The sequence below is a fragment of the Chiloscyllium punctatum genome, chromosome 11 (assembly GCF_047496795.1).
Source record: "Chiloscyllium punctatum isolate Juve2018m chromosome 11, sChiPun1.3, whole genome shotgun sequence".
In the NCBI taxonomy this organism is placed as follows: Eukaryota; Metazoa; Chordata; class Chondrichthyes; order Orectolobiformes; family Hemiscylliidae; genus Chiloscyllium; species Chiloscyllium punctatum.
In genome coordinates this window covers 15,463,952-15,484,013 of record NC_092749.1, presented here as the reverse complement: position 1 = coordinate 15,484,013, position 20,062 = coordinate 15,463,952, and the positions used below count along the sequence as shown (strand labels likewise).

The 20,062-nt window shown below is 43.5% G+C and overlaps 1 protein-coding gene across 1 annotated transcript in view; it reads left to right on the top strand.

Annotated features, from left to right (window-relative positions):
* Positions 1 to 10,701: 10,701 nt before the first annotated feature.
* arfgef3 (ARFGEF family member 3) overlaps positions 10,702 to 20,062 on the top strand; it is a 156,951-nt gene continuing 147,590 nt past the window's right edge. Inside the window, exon 1 of the mRNA XM_072580344.1 lies at positions 10,702 to 11,297. Coding sequence (XP_072436445.1) covers positions 11,213 to 11,297 — 85 coding nt within the window. The 5' untranslated portion in view covers positions 10,702 to 11,212. The remainder of the gene's footprint in view (positions 11,298 to 20,062) is intronic.

Here is a 20,062-nt window from a genome sequence, read left to right as displayed (position 1 = left end):
TTGATCGTGATGGTGAAACACTTAATGCAGACAAACATGTCACACTTTAATAGGGATTGGTTCTGATATCTTCAGAGAGCAGAATAGTTGTTCTTAGGTATAAGACACCTTAACTGACCAGCCTGCATCTTGTAAGACATTTTTCTTCTTGATGTTACGGTATGAGAGCCTGGGGGACAGTTTAAAACTTTACAGGAACACGATTGCTTCTCTGATTAAGTAGAACACTCAATGAAACCATGATGGGAAGTCATTCCCAGTGCAGACTGGAATTAGACTGGTGTCCATCAGCTGTATCCTCTCACTTCCCTGAAAGAGACAATTCTGGTCATAGTAGGATAGCGTGAAGATGCTAACTTGGCTGTGGAGAGGGAGAGAACAGGCACCTGACACAACAAGAAATTATCCAATTATCCCCTTGATGCTGTGTCAGACCCGTGACATAGTGTCCTCTTTCTGAGGGGTCTGTGTCCTCACCATGACCTGTGCTTGTTAGACATCTCCTTGGAGATGTTTAATCAGGAGGACACACTGTCCCTCTCCATAAATTCAAAAATATACTTTATTCCTGAAAAACATCTGTGCATATATACATAGTCACTCAGTGGTGAGCACTGCTGCTTCGTAGCACCAGGGACCTGGGTTTGATTCCAGCTTCAAGCGACTGTCTGTGTGGAGTTTGCACACCCTCCCCGTGTCTGCATGGGTTTCCACTGGGTGTTCCTGTTTCCCCCCCACAGTCCAAATATGTGTAGGTGAGGTGAATTGGCCATGCTAAATTACCCAGAGTATTCAAGGATATGTAGGCTAGGTGCATTAGTCAAGGATAAATATAGAGTAATGGGTATGGGTGGGTTACTCTTTGGAGGGTCGGTGTGGACTCGTTGGGCTAAATAGCCTGTTTCCACACCGTATGGTTTCTATGGATTCTATATAATTTGGTTCTGCACAGCAGCACATCAAAGAAACAAATAAACATTGGAGTTTGACTGTATCCAAACAAATCAAAGATATTTCTTACACATACAAGTATATTTACATGTATTTGAGGCACTAGGAGGGTCTGATAACTGAACAGACCCCCGTTTACCTTAAGCAGAAAAACCTCAGATAGAGGTATTTTCCCACTTCACTAAGATGGTAGCTGCCCCAAATTTTATTGTGTCCCTCAGCACATGGTCCCGGACCCTGGAATGTGCCAAGTTGAGGTCAACTGTTTGTTCTGGAAGATCAACAAATTTCAGGCAAACCAAAGAACGTCTTTCACCAATTTGATGGTCATAAAATATAGAACATAGAAAAGTACAGCACAGAACAGGCTCTTTGGCCCATAATGTTGTGCCAAAGATTAATCCTAATGTAAAATAAAATAACTTAACCTACACACCCCTCAATTCACTACTGTCCATGTGCATGTCCAGCAGTCACATAAATGTCCCCAATGACTCTGCTTCCACCACCACCATTGGCAATGCATTCCATGCATTCACAACTCTCTGTGTAAAGAACCTACCTCTGACATCCCCTCTATACCTCTCTCCTAATATCTTAAAACTATGACCCCTCGTGCCAGTTAATTCTGCCCTGGGGAAAAGTCTTTGCCTATTGATTCTATCCAAGCCTCTCATTACCTTGTATACCTCGATCAGATCACCTCTCTTCCTCCTTTTCTGCAGATAGAAAAGTCCATGCTTAGTCAACCTCTCTTCATAAGGCAAGCCCTCCAGTCCAGGTACCATCCTAGTAAACCTTCTTTGCACCCTCTCCAAAGTCTCTGTATCTTTCCTATAGTAGAGCGACCAGAACTAGACACAAAATTCCAAGTGTCGTCGCACTAGGGACTTGTAAAGCTGTAGCATAACCTCACGGCTCTTAAACTCGATCCCCCTGTTAATGAAAGCCAAAATACTATATGCTTTCTTAACAACCCTATCCAGTTGGGTGGCAACTTTGAGGGATCTATGTACGTGAACACCAAGATCCCTCTGTTCCTCCACACTACCAAGAATCCTGTTTTTAATCCTATATTCAGCATTTGAGTTCGACCTTCAAAATGCATCACTTCACATTTACCCAGGTTGAACTATATCTGCCACTTCTCAGCCCAGCTCTGCATCCTGTCTATGTCATGCTGCAACCTGCGATAGCCCTCTATACTATCGACAGTACTTCCAATCTTTCTGTCATCTGCAAATTTACTAATCAACCCGTCAACCTCCTCACCCAATTCATTTATAAAAAACTACAAAGAGCAGAGGCCCAAGAACAGAGCCCTGCGGGACCCCACTCAACACTGACCTCCAGGCAGAATTCTTTCCATCTACAACCACTCTCTGCCTTCTGTCAGCCAACCAGTTCTGAATCCAGATAGCCAAATCTCTCTGTATCCCATACTTCCTGACTTTATGAATGAGCCTACCATGGGGAACCCTATCAAATGGCTGTGTCCTCCAGGCACAGTCCATGGTTGTCTCAGTGTACGTCTGGGGGAATTGTCAATAATTTCATTCATTAAATTATTTCCTATACCCTGTTCGAACCATAGTAAACCAAGGTTCATTTCTCTCTCTCTTTTTATCCATGTTGATAGTTTGATTTTTATCTTTACGTTGGCTGTATGAGAACTGCAGTGTCAATGATAATAATGTTCACTTTGAGGCTGATTAGCTGAAACATTGGCAGCTAGGTAACCATTATTATACTGAGTGGTCACTGTTTACAGTGTCAACAGTATTCACTAAGTGCAGGGTGTGATTGGAGACTATTTAAGGCAGATCAAAGATGGATGAATACTGCTTCAGCGTTTAAAAGTGATTTTCCTATGCTTCCAGTATCTCACTGGATTTTTTAATACATTTTAGGCAGTTCTCCTCAGTTGGTGTTTTGTCTCTTTGCAGGAGTGGTACAAATTCTATTGCAATGATCTGATTGGAACATGTTTCCTGCAACATTAAATTGAAACTGGTTTATTTATGAATCAGCCATGGCTCAGTGAGCAGGACTATGAGTTTGAGTCCCATTTGAGAGACATTAGCATACAAAGTCTGTGGATATGCTGTACTATGGAATTACTGCATGTTGGAGGCACTGTCATTTGGAAGTGATATGAAAACTATGCCTGCCCTGTCTGAGCATGCTTGCTCACTACTGTATAAGGTGCTGCTCTTCAAGTGTAAGAAGCTAGATGGAAGAGGAGAACCACTTCTGAATAATCACTTGGACAGTCCACATGCACTGATAGATGTGCAGATCCATTGCCATTGAGTTCTGAAAATTGCCATCCTCATGGACATTCAAGGTCTCCGCAGTGGCAGAGAAAAAATGAAAGGGAATTTTACTCACATTGCAACATCATAGATGGCAAGGCTTATGCCATTCCTCAGTTTTAAAACTTTCAGCCCCCTCCAGATCCATATACAACAATTCCCCCCAAGTTTGTTTCGACCACGAATGCTGTACTTTTGTGTGTATAATGACATTCACCACAACCCCATCTCCCCTGTCTTGAATTTACAAACGCAGGCAATCTGGACATCTTAGCAGGACTTATACACTTAATGGTAAGGTCCTAGGGAGTGTTGCTGAACAAAGAGACCTTGGAGTGCAGGTTCATAGCTTCTTGAAAGTGGAGTCGCAGGTAGATAGGATAGTGAAGAAGGCATTTGGTATGCTTTCCTTTATTGGTCAGAGTATTGAGTACAGGAGTTGGGAGGTCATGTTGTGGCTGTACAGGACATTGGTTAGGCCATTGTTGGAATGTTTTGTGCAATTCTGGTCTCCTTCCTATCGGAAAGATGTTGTGAAACTTGAAAGGATTCAGAAAAGATTTACAAGGATGTTGCCAGGGTTGGAGGGTTTGAGCTATAGGGAGAGGCTGAACAGGCTGGGGCTGTTTTCCCTGGAGAGTTGGAGGCTGAGGGGTGACCTTTATAGAGGTTTACAAAATTATGAGGGGCATGGATAGGATAAATAGGCAAAGTCTTTAACCTGGGGTGGGGGAGTCCAGAACGAGAGGGCATAGGTTTAGGGTGAGAGGGGAAAGATATAAAAGAGACCTATGGGGCAACTTTTTCATGCAGAGGGTGGTATGTGTATGGAATGAGCTGCCAGAGGAAGTGGTGGAAGCTGGTACAATTGCAACATTTAAGAGGCATTTGGATGGGTATATGAATGGGAAGGGTTTGGAGGGATATGGGCCAGGTGCTGGCAGGTGGGACTAGATTGGGTTGGGATATCTGATCGGTATGGACAGGTTAGACCGAAGGGTCTGTTTCCATGCTGTACATCTCTATGATTCTATTTCACTATTCTTCTGAAAACTCTCTCTTCATTGGGAGACTGATAGTTTATTGGGTGGCTCTGTCGATCTTTTAAACTGAAGGATCTTTACTTGCCTGAATCTCCTTTATGGAGGATGACTTTTCTGCTGAAACATGTAATTTGCTATTTGCTGTATCTTAAGTTGCTGGTCATGGCTCACCCCTTCTCAGCGGCGATGTCCATGATGTTGTAAGAACCACATCTTCAATTTGTTAGTCTTTCTGCCCTGGGATTTGCACTGAAACCTGTAAACATTACTTCAACATAGTAATACTGCATTCAGTTCTGGTCTCCCTGCTGTAGGATCAATGTTGTGAAACTACAAAGGGTTCAGAAAATATTTACAAGAACGTTGCCAGGGTTGGAGGGTTTGAGCTATATGGAGATGTGGAATAGGCTGGGGCTACTTTGCTTGGAGCATCAGAAACTGGGGGTTGAATTGCAGAGGTTTATAAAATCATGAGGGGTATGGACAGAGTGAATGACCAAGGTCTGCTTCCCACGGTAGAGGAGTCCAAAATTAGAGAGCATAGGTTTAAGGTGAGAGAGGAAAGTTTTAAAAGGGACCAATGGGGCAACTGTTTCACGCAGAGAGTGGTGCTTGTATGGAATGAGCTGCCAGAGGAAGTGGTGGAAGCTGGTACAATTGCAACATTTAAGAGACAAATGGACGGGTCCATAAATAGGAAGGGTTTTGAGGGATATAGGCCAAATTCTGACAAATTGGACTAGATTAATTTAGGATATCTGGTTGCATAGATGAGTTAGACTGAAGGGTCTGTTTCTATGCTGTACAGCTCCATGATTCAGGCAGAAGATACAGAAGCTTGAACGTACACACCAACAGGTTCAAGAACAGCCTCTTCCCTGCTCTTGTGAGACTGCTGAGTGGATCTCTCTAACTTCAAATAGTCTTGCTAATGTTGATCTTGTTTTGCACTCCTTCTGTTCAGCTGTAACCCTGTATGCCTTGCGTTATCTAAGCATCCTGTGATCTGTATATTCTTGTTTGCTATGATCTGCCTGTACTGCTCACAAAACAAAGCTTTTCACTGTACTTAGGTACATGTGACTACAATAAATTAAATCAAACTCTATGTTGATTAGTTTAAACACTCTCATTTGTCCTCACTGATTGTATTTCTGGCGAATCCAACATGTTCCCTCCCTCAGTTCTGCTCTTTGAGAATTGTTTCTAGTATGACATGATCATAGGATTCCTACAGTGCAGAAAGAAGCCATTTGGTCCTTTTCTCTCACAGTCACTGAAGATCCTTCTGCAAAGATAAGAAAATGAAGCATTCTGCTCAGATTATCTCTGTTCCATGTCATCTGAACATTTAACATCAGACTTGAACCTTTCATCATTATTTGTTCATCAGCTCTGGTGCATCCTGAGTTATGGATTTGTCAACGGGCTCAAGTGGCCTCTGCTGTTCATCAGTTGTCACATTACTTGTTTTTCTTTGCTGGTTCTACCAGCAAAGACAGCATGAAACAAATTCCTTAAGCCAATGTCCCTAATTTCAAGGGAGTCTTTTTCCTATGCTTAGGTTCCAGTATGAATTTAGGGAGCCCTATGAAGCCTTCAGCTGACTTTCTTTTGGCTGCTTCCTCCTTGGCTGGCCATCCCTTGACTTTATAAAGTTTAACTCCTTCTACCATTTGAACAAGATTGTAAACAAGCCATCCCTTCTTAATCAAGAGTGACAATTCTTCTTTGCAAAGTGTGTTAAGTTTTTCAACTATTTGGCATCCCTACATTGGAGTGTTATTTGTGGCATACCTTTAATCTTAAACTATGTTTCCTGAATCATGTGTAATTTCATCGCAGTCAGCTTTAGGCAGTGTTTTCCTAAGCATAGCTTACTAGTTGATAATACAATCACCCTAGTTTCTAACATGAAATTCATGAGATGATCATTAAGATAAATATCAGCTTACCAAAATGTAAGGTCTAGATCACCTCTTTCCCATAGGACCACTTTATGTTTTTCTTCCATTTCAGACTATCAACCATGTTTAGGTAAATGTTTGCTTTCTTGTCTTTCTCAAACTGTGTCCTGTTTCTATTCACTTTCTGAAAGTGACCTGTTCTGTGACAGTTAAAGCATTCAATTTTAAAGCTTTTACCTGCACCTGAGAGGTTTCTTAACTCCATAGCTGTCACAAGGCTTTTTAGTGTCTCATTCTTGTCCTACTCATGGACTTGGTTTCTCTTTTGTGGTTTTGCACATTAACAATTGAATGGTGTCTGCTGATCTCCTATGCCAAGATTGACCTTTTCATTTTAGGATTGAATTGTCTTACTTCCAGACTTCTGATATGCTTACCATCTGAATAGCTTTTTCCAGAGTGAGATCTTCTTTGGACTGTATTGAATCTGACAAAGGTTCATCAAGTCTGTCTCTCATAAATCCTGACATGAAGTTTCTATAGTTCAATTTCTCAATGAACCTGTAGAAATAATTAATGAAATAATCTATGGATTCCTTGAATCTGAGCTCTTCTATTAAATCTTGTGCTTTCAAGAATTTTATTTGTACTGAGATTCAGGATATTTGTCAAAGCTTTAAGTACATTTACTATTGTCTCGATTGTTTCTTTTGCCTATTGATGAGTTATATCATCAGCTATACTCCCAATTGTGTATACAAATGTATTTAATTGTTCAGCTTCTGATTTAATATCTAACTTAGAAGCTATTCTTTATTTCAGAAATTGTTTTCTTCAAGATGTCTAATCCTGTGTTCTATCTAGCCCATCTCTGAAATTTAGTCATCCAGAGACCATATCATTTCTGATGCCACGTTATTCCTATGTGGTTATATAATATTCATGCTTTAAAATATTCTATTTCACAGTAATAGCAGATCTGCTGCTGTACCAGAGAGGTTAACTGGTAACTGCCTTCGCAAAAGGCCTAGCAAGCCATTCAGCTCAAGGACAATTCGGGGCACCAGTGCACACATAACCCGGGAAAGAATGAAGAAAAAAAATCAATGCTTCATTTTTTGTAAAGTGCTTTTGGAAAGACCTGAATGATGGTCTATAAATGCAAATACATTCCTTTTTAAAACAATAATAATTTTCTGGTATTAACTGCTGAAAGGAGATCAATGTATTTTCTGATGTATTTGGATTCAATGCAAATCTCTAAAAAGAAGGACCTTCAGTGCCATATAATATATACAGATAAGCAACTCTCTGCGTCCCGTAACTTAATTAAGGTTCTGTGCAGTTTTCCAACTATAAACCTGGCACTCTCTTTCACACACACACATAGACTGTACACGGCTGACGTCTCTGATTCCTGACGACGGCGGAATGACGGTGCAGAAACCAGGAAGTATTGACGGCATCTGCAAGGTGAGAACAAAAACCAGATGGGGAATCTTCTGGAATCGGATTCCACCCTCTGCCACGTAACAGGATGGCCAACGTGGGGTCATTATGAATCCCTCTGGATGCAGTCAGTAAAACAAGCCGGGGGTGGGGGTGGGGGTGGGGGATCTGTATAAATGAAGTAACTCGCTTGCATTTATACCACTCTGACCTTGTACAAACTCTGAGCATGTTATTAACTTCAATCAAAAACAATTTTTTCTTCTTCCTGTTGCTTGGGAGGAAGCAATTGTGAGTCATTTCCAACGTGATGATGGACACAAGGGATATGGGTTACAGCAGAATTTTTGACAATCTCTTTGTAAACAATAAGGAAAATATTTTTCAAACACTTAAAATAAAAAATATCAGAGCATTGCTCCTTTCATAACATTTGGAGTCAAAAGGGTCTAAATGATAGCCAGTGTTTAACTTATTTTTGTTCTCAATGTATCAGGAAGGAAACAATACCCGAGTGGTATTATTCTGGGAATCTGGGTTCAAATTCTGCTATGGCAAAGAGTGGAATTTGAATACAATAACATCTGGAATTAAAGGTGATGATATTCATGAATCAATGGTGGGGGTGGGGGAAGGAAACCCAACTGGTTCACTAATGTCCTTTAAGGAAGGAATTCTGCTGACACGTGATTGCAGACCCAAGTGGATGGACAATAAACGCTAGGTTTTTACTTGAAATTGTTCCACCCTTTATAAAAAAGTTAATTATTGACTTGTGGGCCTTCCTTGCAAAGGTGCTTATTGCTAATTCCCTATTTACCATGGAAGTGACTTCTTAAATTCATTCACATGATGTGTGTGTCACTGGTTCGGCATTTATTGACCTCCCCTAATTTCCCAGGAGGGATTGCTGTGGGTCTGGAGTCACATGTAGGCCAGACGAGGTAAGGACATCAGATTTCCTTCACTAAAGTGCATTAATGAAATAGATGGGGTTTCCCCCAGCAATTAATTAACTAATGGTCACCATTAAGCACTTAATTCCAGATATTTATTGAATTCAGTCATGACAGGATTCAAGCCCAGATCCACAGAACTTGGGTCTCTGGGATTAATAGTCTGGTGATAGTCCCAGAGTGAGACAGTGGTTCAGTGTCAGCATTGCTGCCTCACAGTGCTGGGAATGTGGGTTGATTCTAGCCTTGGGCGACTGTCCATATGGAGTATGCATGTTCTCCCTGTGGTCTGTCTGGGTTTCCTTCAGGTGCTCTGGTTTCCTCCCACAGTGCAAAGATGTGCAGTTAGGTGGATTGGCCATGCTAACTTGCCCCATAGTGTCTAGGGATGTGCAAGTTAGGTGAGTTAGCTGTGGTAAATGTGGAATTATAGAGATAGAGCAGGTGCTGGGTCTGGGTGGGATGCTCTTCAGAGGGGTGGTGCAGAACTCAGTGGGTTGAATGGCTTCTTTCCACACTAGGGATACGATGATATACCACTAAGCCATCACCTCTCTTCCCAGGTGGTAAGAGGTGAATCACACTGATGTTGGATTGGAAGAGCATGTTGACTCAGACTAGCAACCAGGATCATAGTTCTACCCAATGCCTATTAGTGAGCCACAATCCATGGTCACCTTTATTGATACCAGGATCTACTTCCAGCTATTTTAAAATTTCCCCACACTGCCAGAAGGGATTTCACAGTGCATAATCTGGATTATAATATGTTAGAGCACTCTCTGGATCACAGTGATGTTTCACTTTTCCTGACTGATGGATGTCTGAAAATGTATGGGGAAAGGCTATACCTGTGTGAGCCCTTTGGAGACTGAGGTCAATAGTTTCCTTCTTCGACACATGATTGATTTTGATGGAAAGACATTTGTTGAGGGCACGATGGTTTCTCAGAGGAGGGGTAACTGCAGTAGTCGTCATCACCACCTAGTCAAGGGGCAATGAGGGATTGGTAACAAATGCTGATCCAGCGTGCAATGCCCACAAAAAACTTTTCAAAAAAATGTTTCTTTCAAGATCTGGACACAGAATGTTGCAGATAAATTACATTTACTTCATAGTTTTAAGTCAAATTTGGAGTTTGAAGAAAGGAAGTTGGGATTATTGGATTACTGCTTTTCCACTGAGATAACATTGAGACAACATTACATCTACTGTGAGAGACATGGCTACATTATAGGAATGGATAATGACTCCAAGGTCTTGGAGAGATCCCAGAGATTGGGTTTGAGAAGATAACTCTTTCAAAAGAGCCAGCATTGAATCAATGGGCTGAATAGTCTCTACCAACACTGTAAACATAAACTGAAATATCAGAAAAAAGTCTCTGCTTTGACAAGTCATGTGTTTCAATTTAGTGTTTTACACCAATTATTGCAATAATGCCAATTTATTGGCTACATTGGCTGCTTTGCTCTGACTCTGCTGTAACTTCAACTCTCCAAACTCCAGATTTTGGAGCCATTCTGATGCAGATGTTTTCACTCAAGACTGATCCAGATATTTTATCTGGGACAATCTGGGCTCCAGACGTTTCAGCTTTGATTAAGCTCCAGATGTTTCACAATGGACTCTCTGAGCACCAGATGTCCTAACTCTGATTCTGCTCTCGATGTTTCCCACGGGCTATCTGAGCTCCAGATTTATAACCCCGACTCGGTAACAGATGTTTCAGATTTGACTCCACTCCAGGTGTTTTGTTGCAGCCTGAGCTCCAGATATTTTTGCTACTGCTCCAGCTGTTTGCTGTGGACTCTCCAAATGCCAGATGTTTTAACCCTGACTCTGTAGCAGGTGGTTTTATTCTTGAGCCTCTTGCGGGATCCTCCTCTAAGATCCAGATTGTTTAGCTCTGCTTATGCAGCTTTGCATTGGCACTTCAGATATTTTAGCTGTAACTGTTGCAGGTTTTTTTATACGTCTGTGATTCTACACCAGACATTTTTTCTAACTCCTGACTCTGCTCCAGCTGTTTCAGCTCTGAATCTGCTACACCCGCTTGACCCTGCTTTAGATATTTAATTTCTGATTCTATTGCAGCTATTTATTATTTAAGCACGCCTTCCCTCCATGCCATCGTCTCTCTCTCCCTGGAGCCCCTTGTGCGTTCCAGTTCCAGAGTTTCCCGACGATGTCAGGGATTACAGTGTGAGCTCCGGTGATGGAGAGTGGGAAGGGCAGTGTCTGTGCTGAGCTCTAGGGAAATTGTTGGGGGGGATCTGGGGATGAGATACCCATGTCTGGAGGACCGTGCATCAATGTGGTGACATCGTTGCGGGGAAGCGTGTCTTAGACAGTGCCCCAGTCCCGTCTGCAAATCCTCGCCTCTTCCCATTACACTTATTTATATATTTCCACCCCCTCCTCACAAACAGGGAGACGTGTCCCTAGGTTCGGAGGGTTAGCTCTGCCTGGTTTCCTTAGCCACCACCTCTCAATGACTCGCAGGTAATATCGTAACTTGATTTATCTCCCCCTTTCCAATCGAGCCATTTATCCTGGCGAGTTCCTCCCCCTTGTCTGGTGCCGAAACCATGGATGAAATTTTGAAGAGGATTTCGAAGGAAGCGACGGGGAACAAGTACAAGGCTATAAGAGATGCCTGCACTTTAGCATGTGGTAAGGACCGACCTCCCTCTCTCCTTCCTTCTCCCCTACCATTCCTGGACAATCTTGGGTTGTAACTTCCAGCTTTCTCTTTGTATATTCATGAAGTGTTTTCAGATGGAAAGGGGAAGGCTGGAGGTTTGGTGGTTTTTATTTTCTCTCACGGGGCACTCCATAACCGTGTTTACGTTCAGGGATGATGTGACTGTGCCTGGTTTTGTATGTGCGTGAGTTTTAGTGACAGAATCATGCAGCGCAGAGGGCGGCCATTCACTCCCTTGTTGCCCGTGCTAGCCCTCTGAACGAGGAATCCCATTCGTCTCACTTTGCCCAAAGCCCTGAATATTTTTCAAGTATGTTTTTGAACTTTGGTGTTGAATTTTTCCTCCATACGTTTTCAGGCAACGCATCCTAGGAAAAGACCTATAGCCCCATATCCCACTGCCTCCTACCCGCAATTGTCTTAAGTGTATATCTTTCAGTTTAGGGCTCTTGTGGTGCAGTGGTAGTGACCCTATCGCTAGGCCAGAAGGGGCGTGTCTTAACATTTCTGAACAGGTTGATTCAAATAACTGTGATACAAAATAGCAGTTATCAACTTTGTGGCATTGGGAACTACCACTTACACCATACAAATGCCAGACAATAATAATTTCCAACAAGAGTGAATAGAACCATCACCCCTTTATGTTCAGGGCCCATTATCATGTTGAGAAATCCTCCCACCGTCAGCATCCTGGGGTTCTTATTGACCAGAAATTACACTGTGTCATTATGTTAGAAGTTGGGAATCCTACGGCAAGTCTCCTGTCTCACTGCTGTCTATCCACTTTTTAAAAAAATATGTGGCCTGTAGGTATCACTAAATGGACCAGCATTTATTGTACAGCATAGTTGCAGTGGAGAAGGTGGTAGTGAGCTACTTTTTTGAACACTTCTGTCCTTGAAGTGTAGGGATACCCACAATGCTGTTAGGGAGGGAGCTCCAGGATTTTGACCTCATGACAGTGAAAGAAGAATATTGATTAGAATTGTTTGAGAAGGCAACAAGCAGGATATGTGAAGAGGAAGCAGTGATTGTAATATATTTGCATTTTCAGAAGGGGTCACACATTAGGCTGCTTAATAAGATAAGAACCCATGGTGTTGAAGGTAGTATGGATAGAGGATTGGCCGACTAAGAGAAGACTGAGAGCTGGGATAAGGGAACATTTTCAGGATGGCAACTTGTAATTACAGGTGTGCCACAGGGATCAGGACTGAGACCTCAATTATTGATATATATCAATGTCTTGGATAAGAAAAGTGAATGTACTTTTGCCAAGTTTGTAGATGACACAGAAATAAGTGGGAAGGCAAATGGTGAGGATGGCAGAAAGATACCACAGAGGAATAGCAGCAGGTTAAGTGAATGGGTAAAAAGTTGACATATTTTCCCACCAATTATATTCTATGTGAGGAGAATGGAGAAAGACTGCAGAAAGCCATGTAACGGAGGGATCTGTCCATGATCATAGAAAGCCAACATCCAAGTTCATTGGGTAATAGGAAATAGAGTATAAGGAGGGAGAGCTTTTCAAAACTATACAAGGCACTAGTCAGACCATAGCTGGAATCCTTTGAACAGTTTCAAGTCCCTTTATCTAAGGAAAGATATACTGACATTGGAGGTAGTCCAGAGAAGCTTTTCTAGGCTAATACCAGGCCTATCTTATGAGGAGAGGTTGCGTAAATAGGGACTGTGAATTTAGAAGGAATGAGAGATGACCTCATTGAAATATGTAAGAATCTTAGGGAGTTTGACAGGGTAGATGTAGAAGGTAGTTTCCCCTATTGGCAGAGTTCTAAGGCCACAGGGTATTGTTGCAGAATGTGAGGTCTCACATTTTAAGACAAAGATGAGGAAGAATTTCTTTTCTCAGAGCATAGTGAATCTAAGGAATTATTTGCCACTGGGTCATTAAGTATATTCAAAGCTGAGATAGATTTTTAAGGGAATTTCGGGAAAAAAAGAGGAAAGTGGAGTTGAGGATTGTCAGATCAACCATGGTGGTGTTGAATGGTGGATCAGACTGGATGGGCTGAATGGCCTGTTTCTATTCCTATGTCTTACGGTCTTCAGTCAGGAAAGTGTGTGGCTTGGAGGGTAACTTGCAAGTGATGGTGCTTTTGTGTTTCTGCTGCCCAGTACTTAATACTCTTCGCTTACATGAATGAGCACAGCTCCAACAACACTCAAAAAGCTTGACACTGCCTAGAATTAAGCAGCCTGCCTGCTTGGTGCCCATCACCCTCTGTCAACAGTCTGTCCTTTTACCACTGACACACAAGTGGCAACAGTGTGTACCATCTACCATGCACTGCAGCAACTCACCAATACTCCTTTAACAGCATCTCCCAAACCCAGGGGCAGGTTGAATAGCTGCATAAATGAAGCACATGTCATTGTTACAGGTGTGTGAGAGCCCAGGTCAATGGTTTTTGTTTAAAATATTCTTTGACAGGTGTGGGCATTAATGACAAGAGGTAGGCATTTATTGCCCATTCCAAATTGCCCTTGAGAGCTAGTGGCAAGCTGTCATCATGGACCACTGCTGCCCGTCTTGTGATCTTTCTGTAGGCAGTTTGCTACAAACGAGTGGCTTAGCCACTTCAGAGGACAATCAGAGTTAGCCACATTGCTGCAGGTCTGGAAGCACATGTGGGTCAGACGGGGTAAAGATGGCAGATTTCCGGGCAGAAATCTAGAACTAGGTGGCTGATCTGATTTGAAAGCATGTGGAGAAGGGAATAGTCATAGTGATCTGGTGCCAGGATCAGTCGTGGTATGTCTGGTCTGTAGAGAGGTACCCTCTGGAAAGTGGATACACAAGGATGTTGAGGCCAAAGGAGAATGTGCACCTCTCAGTCAAATTGCCCATCAGCACTCACTGTCGGTGTTTGGATGTGAAAGATGCGACTCTTGGGGACCATGAGGCAACTAACACTTCTGAGGGAATTGACTCATCATGAATCAAGAGAGGAGGAGAGAAATAGATGTGATAGCATTCAGTGAAAGGCAGTAATAAATCTGAACAGGGAGATTGAGTCCCAGTATTGGTATCTCACATCTCTTGTTTTGTTGCAGATAAACTATATGCAATAGCCTAGTGGTATTATCGCAGGGCTGTTAATCCAGATAATGTTCTGGGGTCCTATGTTCAAATCTTGCCATAGTAGAATTTGAATTCAATGAAAATTTAGAATTAAGAGGCCAATGATGACCCACAAAACCATCATTGATTGTTGGGGAAAAACTCATTTGGTTCACTAATGTCATTTAGGGAAGGAAATCTACTGGTCTGGTCTGAATGTGATTCCAGACCCACAGCAATGTGGTTGAGTATTAACTGCCCACTGGTCTGGCCAGTGACGCCCTCATCCTGTGAATGATTAAAACAAAATGTCTGTACCGGAGGTTTACTTAGGGCTGGATGTTCCCTGTTGTGAAAATTCTTAAGCAAAATGCTCACAGCCCTTGTAGCAATAACACTGATTGGAATGAGTCAACCTTTCTGTTCTAGCATCACTTAGACACAATGTGCTCCCTCAGGCCTGTGTCTCAATTATTAGCTTGCCAGTAAGCCAGCAAAGGCATTTGCAAATTGTTTCAAAAGCAATAATATGTGTGTGAAGCGGTTTTAATGTTTACTTATAGGTTGCAGTGTAACCGGAAGGTTCGGCTTCTCTGCCGTCAACATTGTTACAATTTCTTTCCCTCGTTGGGTTTCCTTTCTTAAGTAAAATGCTGCCTGTTCCCAAGGCTTGCCATTCCTCCTGGAATACAGGAAGGCTTCCATTATAGACTCTGTGCTCCCTGGCAGCATGAATTGATTTATTCTGTCACCACAAATCAGTAGGTCCAATGACGAGGAAGAGCAAGCACCTCATAGGCAGGAAATTGAAACGTGGCCCTCACTCCTCCATCAAACGTTTGGCACACCTGTCTCCTTCTTCTCAATTTTTAGATTGATAATTCTCCTTGCCGGCTTTCTAATTTAAAGGCACTAACCTAACTGGAGCTGAGAATCTGAGCACTCAGTGAAGTACTGTCACCTACGGTTAATGTTCTCCGTTCACCAGATTGACTTCAGGGTTCGGGAGAAAGTGAGGACTACAGATGCTGGAGATGAGAGTTGAGTGTGTTGCTGGGAAAGCACAGCAGGTCAGTCTGCATCCGAGGAGCAGGAGAATTGATGTTTCGGCATCAGCCCTTCATCAGGATTCCTGATGAAGAGCTCATGCCCGAAATGTTGATTCTCCTGCTCCTCGGATGCTGCCTGACCTGCTGTGCTTTCCCAGCAACACACTCTTGACTTAAGGGTTCAGTTTGCTTTGCTTGGTCTATGCACTCAAGCTGTGAACCATAGACTGCTGGCTCCCACTAACCATTTCCCACAAGTAACCAGCAGCCAGGATCGAACTTTGACCCTATCTACTGATTTAAACATGTGTGTCTGTGCCTCTCCAGGAAATGCACTTTATCAACTTGGAAATATCCAGGCAATGCTAGAGAAGAGAAAATGTCATCTAGATCATTGGATATTATGCAGCTAACCCAGTCAGTTGGAATCTCTACAGTGTGGAATCAGGCCATTCTGCCCACTAGCCCACACCCACCTCCCTAACCTTCCTCCGTAACCCTGCATTTCCCTTGGCCAATCCGAATAACCTGCACATCTTTGGATTGTGGGAGGAAATTTGAGCACCCAGAGGAAAACCATGCAGACACTGGGAGAGTGTGCAAAATCCACATGGTCACCTGTGGTTGGAATCGAACTCAAGTCCCTGGTGCTGTGAGGTAGCAGTGCTGATGACTCAGCCACTGTAAGCCCGTTATTTAGATGGATTGGAGAAGCTGGGGATGCTCTCATTGGAGAGGATTAAGGGGAGATTTGACAGAGCAGTTCAATATCATAAAGGGTCTGAACAGAGCAGATGGGGTCAAAATGTTCCCAGAGAGAGTTACAGGACTCACTAGTGCAGAGGGATCTGCAGGATCAGGTGAAAAAAATGGCAAAAGGTTGCAATGCAGGTACTGCAAGTGGAATGTTGTCATTTATTGTAAGGTTAAAATCAACTAGGAGAAAGTGAGGACTGCAGATGCTGGAGATCAGAGCTGAAAATGTGTTGCTGGAAAAACGCAGCAGGTCAGGCAGCATCCAAGGAGCAGGAGAATCGACGTTTCGGGCATAAGCTCCTGAAGAAGGGCTTAGTTGTTGTTGCGCTTTTCTAGCAACACATTTTTCAGCATTTATTGTAAGGTGAATAGAATATGAATGTAAGAATGCTTTGGTACAATTATATGGAGCATTAGCTAGACCATGCCTAGATTTGAGTATACAGCTTTGGACTCCTTATTTATGAAGGGGCAGACTTGCATTGGAAATAGTTCAGAAGAAATTGATTGATTCCTAGGATGATGGGTAGTTTTATGAGGAAATGTTGAACAGGTGGGGCCTGTATCCATTGGAGTGTGGAAGAGTGAGTGGTGATGTGCCAAGTGCCAGACAGTGGGGCTAGTGTAGTTAGGTTGGCACAGACTCGATGGGCTGAAGGACCTGTACATCTTCAAGAATATCTTACTGAAACATATGATCCTGATCTAACCTGGTGTCCAAGTGCTGCCTGAGCTCCCTCAAGCCTGTGCTGCCACTGTCCCTCCCTGGAAGATTACTCTGTACATTTGGCACCCTTTTACATGGATTACTGCTACCTTGAAGGGAAATTTCAAGCCAATTAAAGGGGCAGTGCGTGTGGGAGGATAGCAGCGGCCCAAGGAGGGTGCTGAACCCTATCCTGTAAGGGCAGGAGCCAGTGAACCCAGGTCAGCCCGGGCTGCCCATGTCATGAGAATGAATTTTAAAACGAATCAGATTTCGGAAGAAAGTGATTGTGTTTGTCAGTAATGAGATGTAAGGACCTCCTGTCTTTGCTCAGGGGTTTATCTCTCAGGAAGAAAGCAATGCACAGCTGGCCATCTCTAATTTCCTCCCAACGTGTTGTCAGAAATGAGTGTGTCTGTGGTGGAGGGTGGGTGGAAGTTTTGGCCCAGAGAATTGCAGATTCCTTCTGCCAGGAAGGCAGGGTTACAGGGATAGGGTGAGGTCGGGTGGAACGCTCTGCAGAGGGTTGGTGTGGTCCTGATGGGCCGAATGGCCTGCTTCCACACTGCAGGGATTCTGTGACGCTATGAATGGGGTTGGGAGTGGGGGAGGGTGGTAAAAGGAGTTGGAATCAGGGAGACAGCAAACCAGCAATACAATGGCACATTTCTCTGGGGGTGAAGTAAAATAAAGGGCCTCCTGGGGACAATGCAGATGTTAGTGAGTCATCCCCTGCTACTGAGGATACATCAGCTCAGACACTAATCGAAATGGAGCTGCTGGGTTCTCAGCAACAGGCTGTGTCTCCTGCTCCATCACCATAGAAACCAGGTATTACCAACTCTGCACTTGTAGAACCACAGGCTATGAAGTCGCCTCTTACATAACCCAGAGACAGCACCGTTCCATGGATAGTCGAGTGTTTCATGATTTTAAAACATTGACATTATTAGAAATATTGTTTTTAAATTTCCTCATCGACGTATTTGCCAACATCGACATGCATTTATAAAGCGCCTCTGACATCATAAATGTCTCACAGTAAGGCTTTGGAGGCATATAAAATAACATTTCGTAGACTCCGAGCCACATCAGGTGACAGTCAGTCAAATGAAAGCTTAGTCAACATGGTAGCTATTAAGGAGTGCCTTACAGGAAAGGGAGGGTAAGAGGTGAAGATTTTTATTGAGGGAATTCCAGAGCTGAAAGCCTAGGTAGCTGTGGGCATGATTCTTAATGATAGAGCAATTAACATTGGGGATGCCTAAGCAACTAGAGTTAAAGGTATATGCATCTTTAAAATTTGCTCACATAATGTGAGCGTTATTTATTTTCGAGCATTTCTTGCCCATTCTTAATTGCCCTTAGATTGCCTACAGTTTGGAAGCAGGCCCTTCGGCCCAACAAGTCCACACTGACCCTCCGAAGAGCAACCCACCCTGACCCATTCCCCTACATTTACCCCTTCACCTAACACTATGGACTTCAGTAAGGTGTTCGACAAGGTTCCCCATCGGAGACTGATTAGCAAGGTTAGATCTCATGCAATACAGGGAGAACTAGCCATTTGGATACAGAACTGGCTCGAAGGTAGAAGACAGAGGGTGGTGGTGGAGGGTTGTTTTTCAGACTGGATGCCTGTGACCAGTGAGTGCCACAAGGATCGGTGTTGGACCCTCTACTTTTTGTCATTTACATAAATGATATTGGATGCGAGCATAAGACGTACAGTTAGTAAGTTTGCAGATGACACCAAAATTGGAGGTGTAGTGGACAGCGAAGATGGATACCTCAGATTACAACAGGATCTGGACCAGATGGGCCAATGGGCTGAGAAGTGGCAGATGGAGTTTAATTCAGATAAATGCAAGGTGCTGCATTTTGAGAAAGCAAATCTTAGCAGGGCTTCTACACTTAATGGTAAGGTCCGAGGGAGTGCAGGTTCATAGCTCCTTGAAAGTGGAGTCACAGGTAGATAGGATAGTGAAGAAGGCGTTTGGTATGCTTTCCTTTATTGGTCAGAGTATTGAGTACAGGAGTTGGGAGGTCATGTTGCGGCTGTACAGGACATTGGTTAGGCCACTGTTGGAATGTTGTGTGCAATTCTGGTCTCCTTCCTATCGGAAAGATGTTGTGAAACTTGAAAGGATTCAGAAAAGATTTATAAGGATGTTGCCAGGGTTGGAGAATCTGAGCCACAGGGAGAGGCTGAATAGGCTGGGGCTGTTTTCCCTGGAGCGTCGGAGGCTGAGGGGTGACCTTATCGAGGTTTACAAAATTATGAGGGGCTTGGATAGGTTAAATAGGCAAAGTCTTTTCCCTGGGGTCGGAGAATCCAGAACTAGAGGGCATAGGTTTAGGGTGCGAGGGGAAAGATATCAAAAAGACCTCAGGGGCAACATTTTCACGCAGAGAGTGGCACGTGTATGGAATGAGCTGCCAGAGGATGTGGTGGAGGTTGGTACAATTGCAACATTTAAGAGGCATTTGGATGGGTATATGAATAGGAAGGGTTTGGAGGGATATGGGCCACGTGCTGGCAGGTGGGACTAGATTGGGTTGGGATATCTGGTCGGCATGGACCGAAGAGTCTGTTTCCATGCTGTACATCTCTATGACTCTGACTACGGGCAATTTAGCATGGCCAATTCACCTAACCTACACATCTTCAGACTGTGGGAGGAAACCGGAGCACCCAGAGGAAACTCACGCAGACACGGGGAGAATGTGCAAACTCCACACAGACAGTCTGCCCAAGGTGGGAATTGAACCCAGGTCTCTGGTGCTGTGAGGCAACAGTGCTAAATGCTGTGCCACTGTGCCATCCAAGTAGTGGCCTATCTACTTGCACAGCTACAGATATATCCACGATGCAGTTTTTTAATAGAATCCCTACAGTGTGGAAACAGGCCTTTTGGCCCAACAAGTCCACACTGTCCCTCCAAAGAGTAAAACACCCAGACCCATTCCCCTATCCTATTATCTTATGTTGACTATGGGCAATTTAGCATGGCCAATTCACCTAACATGCACAGCTTTGGATTGTGGGAGGAAACTGGAGCACCCGGACGAAACCCACGCAGAAGTGGGGGGAATGTGCAAACTCCACACAGACAGTCCCCCGAGGCTGGA